Source organism: Enhydra lutris, unplaced genomic scaffold (assembly GCF_002288905.1).
Source record: "Enhydra lutris kenyoni isolate GAN:26980312 unplaced genomic scaffold, ASM228890v2 scaffoldscaffold57, whole genome shotgun sequence".
In the NCBI taxonomy this organism is placed as follows: domain Eukaryota; kingdom Metazoa; phylum Chordata; class Mammalia; order Carnivora; family Mustelidae; genus Enhydra; species Enhydra lutris.
In genome coordinates, this window is record NW_019154141.1 from 8,440,813 (window position 1) to 8,452,503 (window position 11,691).

At 56.0% G+C, this 11,691-nt stretch overlaps 1 protein-coding gene across 3 annotated transcripts; it reads left to right on the top strand.

Moving 5' to 3' along the window:
- Nucleotides 1–366: 366 nt before the first annotated feature.
- Nucleotides 367–3,762, top strand: LOC111158187 (CD79b molecule). Of its 3 annotated transcripts, none has more exons than XM_022520096.1 (6): nucleotides 367–534; nucleotides 1,230–1,274; nucleotides 2,132–2,434; nucleotides 2,684–2,802; nucleotides 3,073–3,114; nucleotides 3,226–3,762. In XM_022520096.1, the coding sequence occupies exons 1-6, from the start codon at nucleotides 471–473 to the stop codon at nucleotides 3,322–3,324; spliced, it is 672 nt and encodes a 223-aa protein (XP_022375804.1). In that variant the 5' UTR covers nucleotides 367–470; the 3' UTR covers nucleotides 3,325–3,762. The 3 variants fall into 3 exon arrangements, with proteins under 3 accessions (XP_022375804.1, XP_022375807.1, XP_022375805.1); XM_022520097.1 differs by having other exon boundaries at nucleotides 388–558; nucleotides 1,242–1,274; XM_022520099.1 differs by lacking the exon at nucleotides 2,132–2,434 and having other exon boundaries at nucleotides 384–558; nucleotides 1,242–1,274.
- The last annotated feature ends 7,929 nt before the right edge of the window (nucleotides 3,763–11,691 follow it).

The following is an 11,691-nucleotide window of genomic DNA, read 5'->3' on the forward strand; positions in this document are numbered from 1 at the left end:
CCTGCTCCATCTTTCCTTGGTGCCTCTCTTCCTGCAGAGTGCTGGCTGTCCCAGAGCCGAGGAGCTGTGCTCACATTCACCCACAGGCCCCAGATGTGTTCAGCTAAGGGTCTGGGAACCTAGACTGTGCAATGGAAGCCTGGGGACCCCAGGACATGACCGTCAGTGGGGTGGGGACATGGGGAGGGAAGCACAAGCTGCCCTCGGGAGACTTGGCAGCCCTTGCCTCCAAAGGTCATCCACTGTGGTATCCTTTGAGCCTTAGCTGCACAGCTGACAAGAGAGCCCAGCCCTCCCCCAGGGTCCCGAGAGAGCTGGTGCCTCCCCTGGGTCCCTATTTGCATGGCAGGAAGGGGCCTGGTGGCGAAGAGGCAGGGAGGGGACAGGCTGCAGCCCGGGCAGTTACACGTTTCCCACCCAGGAGCGTCTGTCCTAGTCACCAGCTTGGAGTCCGAGGTGGATTGGTGACCATGGCCGGGCTGGTGCTGTCTCCCGTGCCCAGCAACTGTCTGGTGTTGCTGCTGCTGCTTTCAGGTACGCCCCGCCCCCACCCCGCCGGCCCCCCAAACGAGGCCCACTGGTTTCACTCTCTGTCACTGGCTGTTTGGTTGTTTCTACCATTCTGTGTCCTGCTCCCTCCAACCTCCCCATTCTGTCTCTCACACTTTCTGCCTCCTGCCTCACTCGGACTGCCGTGGGGCCTGGGTCTGTGGGGATACCATGCTGATGGGCTCAGGGGTTTGTGGCCCCAGCCCCTCTCCTGCTTGGAGGGTGTCAGGCTGAGCTGGGGTGAGCAGTTGGGAAGGAAGAGAGGAGTATGGTTTACCCCAGTCCCCAGAGAGCATTGTGTGTGGGGAGAGGGGGTTACATTGTGTGTGGGGAGAGGCGCTGCCCCCAAACAGACGCTGGGATGTGCACATTCCAGAAATGGTCCCCTGGTCTGGAAGACAGGACAGTCCTCCAGTTGTGACTTTCCTCCTATTTCATCCAGGTGCCTGCTCAAGGCCAGCCGACAGGCCAAAGGCAAAAGGGGGACTTGGAGGTGGATTTCTGGTGACTTCCCCACTCCAATCTCTCCAGAGCAGTGCCAGGGAGGGCTCAGAGGTCTTGACCTTGATGTCCTGGGAGGAGGAAGTGGGTCTAGGAATGCGGGGGGCCGCAGGGGTGGGGCGGCCAGTTTCCAGTGGGGAGCCCTGAGCCAGCCCCGCCTACTTCCTCCCACCCAGCAGGTGTGCTAGCAGCCAAAACAGAAGACAAGCACCGGGATCCCAAAGGTCAGTAACTTCCCCTGCCCTTGATGGGGCAAGTGTGTGTGTGTGTGTCCAGTGCTGGTTCCTGTCCCAGGGGCTGTCCCATGGCTGTCCCTGTGCCCTTGTCCTCCTGGATCTCCCCAGCCAGGACACCCATCTCTAGGCTACCATAGGGTCTCCATCTCAGATGCCTGGCTCCGAGGGCCCCGCCAGCACCCCTCCTGCCATCTCTCACCCTCATTAGACTAAGTGCTCCAGTCCCAGCAGCTAAGGGGTATGGCTTAACCCAGGGTGAAGGGGGGAATTGTACCGAGGACTCAGGCTGGGTCTGTCTAGTTGGGGAGTCGGACTCAGCAGGGGAAGGAGCCTGTAACCTTAGGGGCTCTGACAGGTCACAGGGCCTCAGAGATTCCCAGGGACCCCTCACTGGGAACACTGGGAATGATGCAGGAGGGGGGTTCTTGGAGCAGGTGGGTGGGGAGAGCTTGCCAAGCTGAGAAAGAAGGTTTAGGAATCAAAAAGTGGGAGCACCAGGCCAGGTTGGGGGCCGTCCTATGGGCCTCTGGGCCCCAGTGAGTGAGGCCCAGATCATGCTGCCATATGGGCATGGAAAGGTATAGGAAGGTTCCAAAGCCTTTCTAAAGGAAAATCAACTGTTGAGGTGGGGGCAGTCGGAAAGGGGCGGGACCCAGTGGTTTGGCCTGTAGCCACTCATGTGGCCCAGCTCCCACACACCTCTGCCTCCTGACTGTCCCACACCCCGGAGCAGACGAAGAGGGGGCGCTGAGCCAGGGGAGTGCCACAAGGGGAGGGGCCCACAGAGGGGCTGGCAGCGAGGAAGACACACCGCAGGGTGCTGACCCCAGCCTTGGCGCCCACAGGAAGCACTTGCTCCGGCATCCGGCAGAACCCACGCTTCATAGCCCGGAAAAGGGGCTCCACGGTGGAAATCAGGTGCTACACTGAGGACCTGGGGACTGTGAGCTGGCTCCGGAAGCGGGAGATGGACTCGGAGCCCAAGCTGCTGCTGGACGAGGGTGACATACGGCAGACCCAGAACGGCTCCATCGCCACGCTCACCATCAAAGGCATCCATTCCCAGCACAGCGGCATCTACTTCTGCCAGCAGAAGTGCCCAACGGGGTTCCCGAGCAAGGGCTGCAGCACTGAACTGCGAGTCATGGGTGTGTTTGGGGCCTGTCCTCCCACCAGGGTGGGAGAGGGGGCCACAGGGCCACAGAGCCTTTGTAGAGCCATCCACACCCCAGCCCAGACTCCCACTGGTTGGGGGGGCCACACTGTGAAGGTGGCCACGGCCGTAGATCTCCCAGGAGAGCCACTGAGGAGGTCCTGAGGGGCGCAGGCCCAAGGAGGGGGCCCCCAGCCTCACCGGCCCCCCTCACGGCCCCACCGCCCCCGCCACCTCCCCACAGGGTTAAGCACCTTGGCACAGCTGAAGCGGAGGAACACACTAAAAGATGGCATCATCATGATCCAGACCCTGCTCATCATCCTTTTCATCATCGTGCCTGTCTTCCTGCTGTTGGACAAGGTGACCACAGCAGCCGGGGTGGGGGCGGCCCTGGGACAGGCCAGATGTGGGCAGGCTCTCCATCTCCCCAGCCCCAGAGCCCACCCATTGACTCGTCTCTGCAGTCTCACCTTCATCCATTCAGTTCTGAGTGCTCCTCACCCCCTCACCCCTCACCCTGGCCCCCAACCCCTCACCCCAGCCCCGTCTCCCCGGCCCTCCCCAGCCTGGCCCAGTTGCAGATGGGGTGGGGGCAGCTAACGCTCTGTTCTCCATCCCCTGCCCCGCCAGGATGACGGCAAGGCTGGGATGGATGAAGACCACACCTACGAGGTAAGGCAGAGGGGAACCCCGCGATGCTGAGGGCTGTGGGGTGGTTGGCGACACCGTCCACTGGTGTGGTCAGAGGGGAGTCAAGGCCTGAGCACCGTCCTGTGTTTCCAGGGCCTGAACATCGACCAGACGGCCACCTATGAGGACATAGTGACTCTGCGGACAGGAGAGGTGAAATGGTCAGTCGGTGAGCACCCAGGTCAAGAGTGAGGGGCCGGCCCTCCCCACGCCCCTGGGCCCCGCCAGCCGGGCCTGCATTGACTGTGTGAGAGCCGCCTCCAGCTCCCAGCTCATCCCCTCTTCCCTGGACCTCGGTCAGCCTCCGAAGCTGGCCCACCGCATCTGCCTGCCTCCCCGCCGTGGCCCCTGGTCTTGCCACAGAGACTGGAGCAGAAGGGCCGTAGGGCCGAGCAGTGGTTTGGAGTGGAGAGTTCTCTGGGGATAGACTGGGCCCAGACTTCTGGGGGTGCTGTGTGGGGATCCAGCCCACGTTCAGAATGCAGAAGGCAGAGGCTTGTCTGGAACCTGCGAATGGACTCAGGCAGACCAGCTTCCTGCAGAGCCCAGGAAAAGCTATGGGCCCTCCCACTTGGCCACAGATGGGCCACAGAGGGCTACATGCCCCTCCCACCCTCTCCTACCCTTTCTCATCCTCTCCCATCCTCTCCCACGCACTCCCACCCTCTCCCACTCTCTCCCACCCTCTCCCATCCTCTCTCACCCTCTCCCACCCTCTCTTACCCTCTCCTCCCTCTCCCACCCCAGGGGGCTCCTAGCCTTGATCCCATTCTCCCATGGAATAAACAGTGTGTAGAGAAACCACACACAGGCTTGTGACATCTATGGGTCTGGGATGGGTTAGCATATCTCTCTGGGCACAAGTGTTTGGGCCTCTGTGGGCCTGTAGGGTGTGGGAGAGGATGACTGCCGTGGGTCTCATGGACCTCTCCTGGGCTCACTAGGGCTTCTCTCTGAAAGTCTGGCTGGGATCTGCAGTTACGCCCTTCTGGCTTTCCCTAGCTGGGCCCAGACGGGAGAAAGGCTGGTAGCCCTTTTTGGCAGGGACGCCTTCATCCTGCCTTCCCTTTAGCCCTCAAGCAGCACTTGGGTCCTGCTCTTTAAGACAGGGCTCTCAGCCTTGAAGGAGCTTGCCCTCGCCCGCCCATCCCAATCCTACTGTCCTTGAAGGCCCTCCATCTGCGAGAAGTCCTCCGACATACCCCCAGTCCCTGCCCAAGCCCCGTTTGTGCCTTGCGCTGCCCATGCTGGCCTTTGTTCTCCAGTTAAACTACTCCCCACCACACCTGAAAATTTTGTTTTTAAGTTTGACCCAGAGCCATGCAAGAGAGAGATCCCTAAAGAGGGAGGCTTTGTGGTGGTGAAGTTTGGGGGTCCTTAGGTGATTCCTTCGGCCTTTCCCAGCAACACATCAGAGGCCCCCTAAGGCTCCAACGTCCCTACAAAATGATCCCTAGGGCCCTACAAACTAGGACCCCAACCTGCCATCCGCAGAAGTGACTGGGAACAGTTCCCAGCTAGGAGCTTAAGAGCAGTGAACCTCCGTGTGCAAAGCCAGGTGTCACTCAGCTTCCTGTTGACCTTGGGGGACCCTGAGACACCTCTTTGCCACTCATGCTCTGGATTCAGGCCAGAGAAATCCCTGCCCCCAGGGAAGTGCCAGTTTAACTGGAGAAGCAAGACCAGCATGTGGGGACCAGTAAGAACACCCACCGGTTGTTACCAGCTTCCCCCGCTCCACCACCCCCCTGGACCTGCAGCGGGGGCGGGGCAGGGGGCTAAGGTTCCCGCACCTGCGGTTCCCAACACTCCCTGTATGCTTGGCTCAGTGGCGCTCCCCGGGAGCCATGCTGGGCAGGCCAGGCAGGGCCCGCTCCCTCTGTGGCCTCCGTGGCCTCTGGGTGGCCCGAGGAAAATGATTTGTTTTGGCATCTGCCTCCGCTGAGCCGGAGCCCTTCCTCTCCTGCTGCTTTGCATAGTGGCGCTAATTCTGTCCTCCTGCCTCTGCCAGGGACCCTAGCAGCCGGGCTTGGGGTGGGACGGTATCTTCACTTCTCCCCCCAGCAGGGTCTCCCCTGACCTGGGGCTGCCCTGAGTCTAGGACCGGCCCTGGCTTTACCAAAAGACCAATACTTTTGAATCACTGAGTTTTCCTAACATTTGACAGGCCTGTGGGCAGAGAAGGATTTGAACTGTAAGTTCTGCCTCCTTCCCCAGACACCCTAGAGGGTATTTGCCCTCATGGTTATGATGTAGAAGCCCTCCCTGGTCTCTTTGTCTTTTTTTTTTTTTTTTTCTTTGTTTTTGTTTTTGTTTTTCTGTTTTAGGGGCTTATGCTCTGGCTTTGGTCATATCTAGCTTACGGGCCCCTGGCCCCCAGCACTGACGAAGGCAATGCAGGTGAAGCTGCGTGAGGCTGCTAGGCGTGATGAACGTCTCAGGTCTCAGTTGCTTTATCTGTAGAATGGGAATCGTAAAAACTTGTCTCAGGGCAAGTTTTTGTCAGGGAACCAGATGCTGATCTGTTTTTAAGAAAAAACATTGTCATACAGTTAAATTGACTTTGTTTTCTTTCCGTGTACAGTTTGATGAATTTTATCGTATGTGCAGACTTATATAACCCGCCCCCCCAATGCAATCAGGATATGGAACATGAACCAAAATCTTTTATTGGGCCCCCAAGATACTTACATAATGAGAACTTCTGAAATGCCAATAAAATTGTATCGGACAGCCCCATGTTCATGTACATAATCTTGCATAAGCCCCGCTGTAAGCCTGGAAGGGGGCAGCATCATCCCCATCTGATAAATGAGCTAATCAAGGTTCAAGGAGGTAACAGTGGGCCAAACCCAGAGCTCCTGGGGCATGGGACACCTTCTGATGCCAGGCCCAGCATTCTTCCCAGTCCCTCGCAGCTGCCTCCCTTGGAGGAGTGTGCAGTACGGAGACACTGAGGAGGAAGTAAAGAAGGAGGAGAACCAGGGAGGAGAGAATCCTGGGGCAACATTGGCCATCTGCAGACATTTCCCATTGTTCTCAGGTTCCAACACATGGGGACATGAAACCTAGCCCAGCTGGAGTTGGTTCCATGGGGCCATCCTTCCAGGGGTCCCGCTCTGGCCGGCTCCCCGAGGCCTCCCCTTCCACAGAACACAGCCCTGAGGCGCCTTGGTGGGCACAAGCCCCACTGCCCACTGGGGGAATCCAGCCGGGTCCCTCGGGGCCCTGCTGTAAGCATAGGCTGGTTCCTTCTTCGTTCTAGCTTGACTTCCGGCCCCTTCGATGCAGGTGCTGCCAGGCTGGGGGTGCTCTGACCTGAGGGCTTGGGTGTTTTTTCCAGCAGAATCAGAGGTGAGAGAAAAACAAAACAAAATGTCAAAAGCTACCGCTGTGTGGGTGTCGCCGGTAGGTAGTGTTGGAGTCTCAGGCGGGGGTCTGAGTCTTCTGCGAAGGCGCTACAAAAGGCCATCCTGGAACTCGGGGTTTGGGATTCCCAGATTCCGTCTGTGAGGGGTCTGCCCTTTAGATGACCCTCGGGGCTGGATTCAGGGCCCGCGTCTGTGAAATTCCCGGGTGTGTCTGGCTCTCCACGGCACCCCTGGTTCCGGCACCCTCAGAATCTGCTGGGGACTCCGTCACAAACAAAAACAGAGCAATGGCAAACCTTCTACTTGGGATACCTCAGCGGCCCCTCCAACTCCAGAGCCTTTACCTGGAAACCTAGATGACTCCGCAGAGCACAAAAATTAACCTGCCTTACATCCCAAGTTCAGAGCATAGTTTGTTAAAGCACATTTAGATGAATCCTAGTGCATTTCTTAAATTAAAAAGAAAATAATAAAGATCTCTTTCTCTCTTACCGAACCCCACTTTTTTTCGGGGCGGGAGGGCGGAGGGGGTAGTGGCGCCGGACGCCTCCGGAGGACCCGCTTAGGGCTCAGGCTCTGTAAGTCATGAGTCTGTGTAGAATATTTGTGTACTTGTGATCAGGATGGGCATGCCACCTTGTCTATTTTTTTCATTTAAGTTTTTTCATGCATGTGGTGCTGTGCACTGTTAGATCTTGTACTTTTTATGATTTTTTTTTTTTTTTGGTACTTTAGATTCATTCTCTAAGGAAGACACAGAGACACAAGCTGGCCTCCCTGACCAAGTCTGGGGGCGGGGGGTGGTATTTGCATTCTTCCCTTGGCATTTTCCCCACGTCTGCTCACTCCACCTAGCATGTGCTGGTTGAGATCCTGGCTCTGGGACTGTGCCCTCTGTCCATTGCCCCTTCTTCCCAGGGTTTGCTCTCTCCTCTTTATCTTAGCCGTTTCCTTCATGGCATTTTTCACAATGTGAAATTTCCTGGTATATTTTGCCATTACGTATGTATGTGTTTGCTCTTGTCTCTCTTCCCCTTAGACTGTAAGCTCCAACAGAGAAAAAACAGTGCCTTTTGTTCATCTGGGCATGCCCATCTGCTGGGTATGCTATCCAGCATGTAGAAAGAGCGACGACTACTTCTAGAACCAGCTAATGCCTGAAGAAGAGAATGAGTGAACGAATGAATAGATAATAGGCAAGAATCCACCCTCAAATGATTTACAGTCCCACAAGGGGCATAAAATGTCCACAAATAAGCACTGAATCAGGTAAAAGGAGTCAGAGGTGATTTCCAATTAAAGGCACCAATCAGGAAAGCACCCCAGAGTTCCCACAGCTGCTGGGCACACCTGGCTACTCACTACTACTTTTTCTTTCTATCTTTCTTTTTTAAGATTTTATTTATTTGAGAGAGTGAGAGAGAGAGAGCGGGGAGAGGGGCAGAGGGAGAAGCAGACTCCCTGCTGAGCAGGGAGCCCTACACGGGTCTCGATCCCAGGACCCTGGGATCATAACCTGAGCCAAAGGCAGTTGCCCAACCGACTGAGCCACCCAGGCGCCCTTTCACTACTTCTTTTTCCAGGGGACTGTCTTCCTGGGGAATAATCCCCGAAGTGGACATTCATAGGGCCACCTACGGAGGCTGTGAGGCACTCGCAGATGGTTCAGAGGTTCTCAGGGTAAACAACCCTCTTATCAGCCCACAGGAGTGCCTACCCCTATCCTATGCCCCACCCCCCAACCCCTCCAAGGCCCTTCCTCCATGCTTGAGCCCTGTGGCAAACCCAAGGGTCCAATGAGATAAAGGAAGTGAAAACATGATGCACACTGAAACGTGCAATTCACATGTGAAGGATGATGTGATTTGGTTCATTAAATCGGGTTACATCGGGTTGTTTTTTTCTGCAGCTTTTCTTGGTGTCAGTGGACCTCATTCTGGGGTGAAGCTCTTTCCGTTCAATTCCCCCCAGCTTCACTGAACATCTTCTGAGCAGGGACTTGACCCTCCTCTGTTAGCTTTGTGCTGAGGAAAGTTCTGTCCATGCACGGCAGCGCCCCTGTCTTTCCAGGACGAGGGTTCTAAAGAGTCCCATGTGGTGGGAAGATGGGGGCCTTGGACATCTGTCACTTAGGAGCCAAGAGACCATGGGCAAACTTCTGTATTTCTTTGAGTCTGAGTGTCCTCATCTGAAATGGGTGTCCCACTCCTATCAGCCAGGACAGAGCCTGGCACATGGTGGGCTCTCAGAAATGTTGTTCTCCTTCCCCGACTCCCCTGACGAAGCCTTTGGGAACCCCCACATAATATTCTCTAGAGACCTTAACCCAATGCGGAATGATTGATGTGGTGCTGGGACTCATGCTGAAGCAAAGAGGAGGCGGAGTTACGTCCCAGGGACAATCCCAGCGTCTGGCCTCAAGAAAAGCAGCACTGAGTTCGTGGTGGGAAATGTGGACCTCAAGTGACCAAGGTGGCGGGAGTGGAAAGAACTGCCACCAGTCCCTCTGAGGCTGTCCCTGAGCCTGCAGTAAGTATGACTCCAAGAAAAGACTCCAGACCCCATGGATTGAACCTCAGTGGGGTCCCTGAAGCCTGAAAGAGATCACTTTCAGATCAAGAGCCGATCTGTAAGCTTCCACAATAGGTACAGAAAACCCCAGATTTCAAATCTGAAAATATGAAGGGCTTCCAAACACACTGAATTTCATGGATTCCAAGATGATGGGCAATTCATCTTGAGCCTTTTGAGGCTGACCCCAGAGATGCTAATCACAGCTTCTTCCCACTGGCCACCACGCGGAGGCCATGGTTCTATATCTCTGAACCTGGAGAAGCCAGGGGTCTGGCCCCGTGGTGCCCCAAGAAAGGGTGGGTGACTCCCCAGCACTAGAGGGAAAATCTCTAGTCTACCTCCACACCCTTCCATTCTAGCTGCCACTGTGGTAACCCCAATGGGGCATCCTCAGGGACCTCCAGAGTCCTGTGAGCCAGTCTAGTTCTGGGGTCAATGGAAGTGGGTTTGGTGAGAAAAGAAGGTCCAGTCCCCTGATCTGGCTGGTTCCATCTGTTCTTGGCAGTACCCTACCTGAGGAGAACCTTAGCCACACCTCCCTTGTACCCATCTTGTGTGGTTCTTGAGCAGTCCCCAACTTGGGCTCCTGTACCCTCACTCCTAGGGGAGGCCTGAAGCCTCACCATGGTCCACAGTTCACATACAAGTTCCCCCACCATGAGCTAGAAACTGGTCATGAAGGGTTCCACATCCGTCCTCCACAAGGTAGAGGGAGGGGGGAGGCAGAAGGCTGTGTGGAGCTTGGAGAACTTCCTCCATTTTGCTCCTGGCCCCTCCTCTGTAGTAGAGCTGCAAGGAAGAGCGGAGAGCCTTCCCCATGCCCCCCTCTTTCTCAGGCCTACATCTTTAATGACAGCCCCCTCTAGCCCTCCCTCAGCCCTGCCTAGGGAAGAGCTCTGTGCATCCCAGTGCCTTCCCCAGCAGACAGTGAATCAGGGCACAGCTGGGCGATAATTCTGGAATGATGGGAGAAAAGGAAGCTGTATCCTAAAAGTGGGAGGTGGCAAGAGGCCAACACTTGCATCCTGGACCACGAGGGTGTGGCTTTTCAACATTGGTTGCCAACACCATAGCCAACGACCTCTAGAAGGGTTTACTGGTTCATTTGTTTATTTTCCCACAGGGCAAGTGCTAAATGTTCTTAGACTCAAGAGGTGGAAGGTGTACAGGGAGGGGAATTCCCACTCTTAGTCCTGGGGGTGATCTGATGCTGGAGGCCTGCAGAGGCCACAATGTCCCCATGCCCTGGCCTGGAGGCTGAAAGGTGACTGTCCTACCCAGCCTTCCCAACCGCCACCTTGTACGGCTACCTGGTCTCCAACATGCACCCCATGTCTGGCCCAGTCTTGCGTGGGAAATGAGGGACCACAGCCTGCCTCGTGGGGGAGGACAAAGTGAAGCAAAGCGACCCTCGTGATGAGGGGCAGGATCTCCATTTTTGTTTTTGTTTTTTTAAGATTTTATTTATTCATTTGATAGAGAGAGGGAACACAAGCAGGGGGAGTGGGAGAGGGAGAAGCAGTCTTCCCTCTGAGCAGGAGCCCGATGCGGGGCTCGATTCCAGGACCCTGGGCTCATGACCTGAGCCGAAGGCAGATGCCTAACCGACTGAGCCACCCAGGCGCCCCAGGATCTCTGTTTTTTTTTTTTTTAAAGATTTTATTTATTTATTTGACAGACAGAGATCACAAGTAGACAGAGAGGCAGGCAGAGAGAGAGGAGGAAGTAGACTCCCTGCTGTGCAGACAGCCTGACGTAGGACTCGATCCCAGGACCCTGAGATCATGACCTGAGCTGAAGGCAGAGGCCCAACCCACTGAGCCACCCAGGCACCCCAGGATCTCTGTTTTGGGAGACATTTAGAAGATACAATAACTGAGTGGCCCACCTAGTCCGTTCAGGAGAAAGGGTTTGGGATGATCAACAGGGGAAGAGGAAGGTTTGGGAGGTCAACTTTGGCTGAAGTAGGTGGCAAGAGCAAGCCTCTCTAAGCCTCAGTCAGCTCCTCTGTAAAATGGGGAGGCAATAATTCTGCCTTCACAAGATGAGGGTCAAACGTGTCACAACGTGAAGAGTTCTTATACGAATATTAAAGGAGAAGAAAGACTGGGAGGTAACTGAGGTGACTGGAGAGAGCATCTTTGGGGGTGCTGTACCCGAAGTTCCAGTGTGGGGACGAGACCCAAACTCTCAAGGGCTCTTCCGAACTGGAGATCTTCTGGCGGTGACTGGGTTGGGTGGGGGGTGTTGGGGGGGAAGCCCCAGGAGCCTGGGTCTGTCCCTGGCACTTCTCTTCTTGGTTTGCATCTCTATAGCAGGTTTGAGGAGTTGGGGGGAGGGTAACGACTCAGCTCCAGCCACCTAGAGGTGCCCCTACCTCAGGAAAACGGGGTGGGGGCAGGGGCAGACAGTGTGGGGCTGGGGCCCTCTGGAGGTCCGCGTTCAGCACCATCTGCCCCAGGCCAGACCCAGTGGTCCGATGGCGGGAAAGGGTGGGGGGATGGTGACAGCAGCAGAGGTGGAACCTGGGGCTGAATTGTACCCAGAAACCCCAGGATCCTGGGCTGTTCTGGGTTCCCTTTCCCCAAATACACGCTCTCCCTGGTGGACAGGG

Coding starts and splice junctions, on each gene's coding strand:
- LOC111158187 (XM_022520097.1), top strand. CDS start 471: ATGGCCGGGCTGGTGCTGTCTCCCGTGCCCAGCAACTGTCTGGTGTTG. Junction 2,435..2,683: donor CACTGAACTGCGAGTCATGG/GTGTGTTTGGGG, acceptor ACCTCCCCACAG/GGTTAAGCACCTTGGCACAG. Junction 2,803..3,072: donor TCTTCCTGCTGTTGGACAAG/GTGACCACAGCA, acceptor CTGCCCCGCCAG/GATGACGGCAAGGCTGGGAT.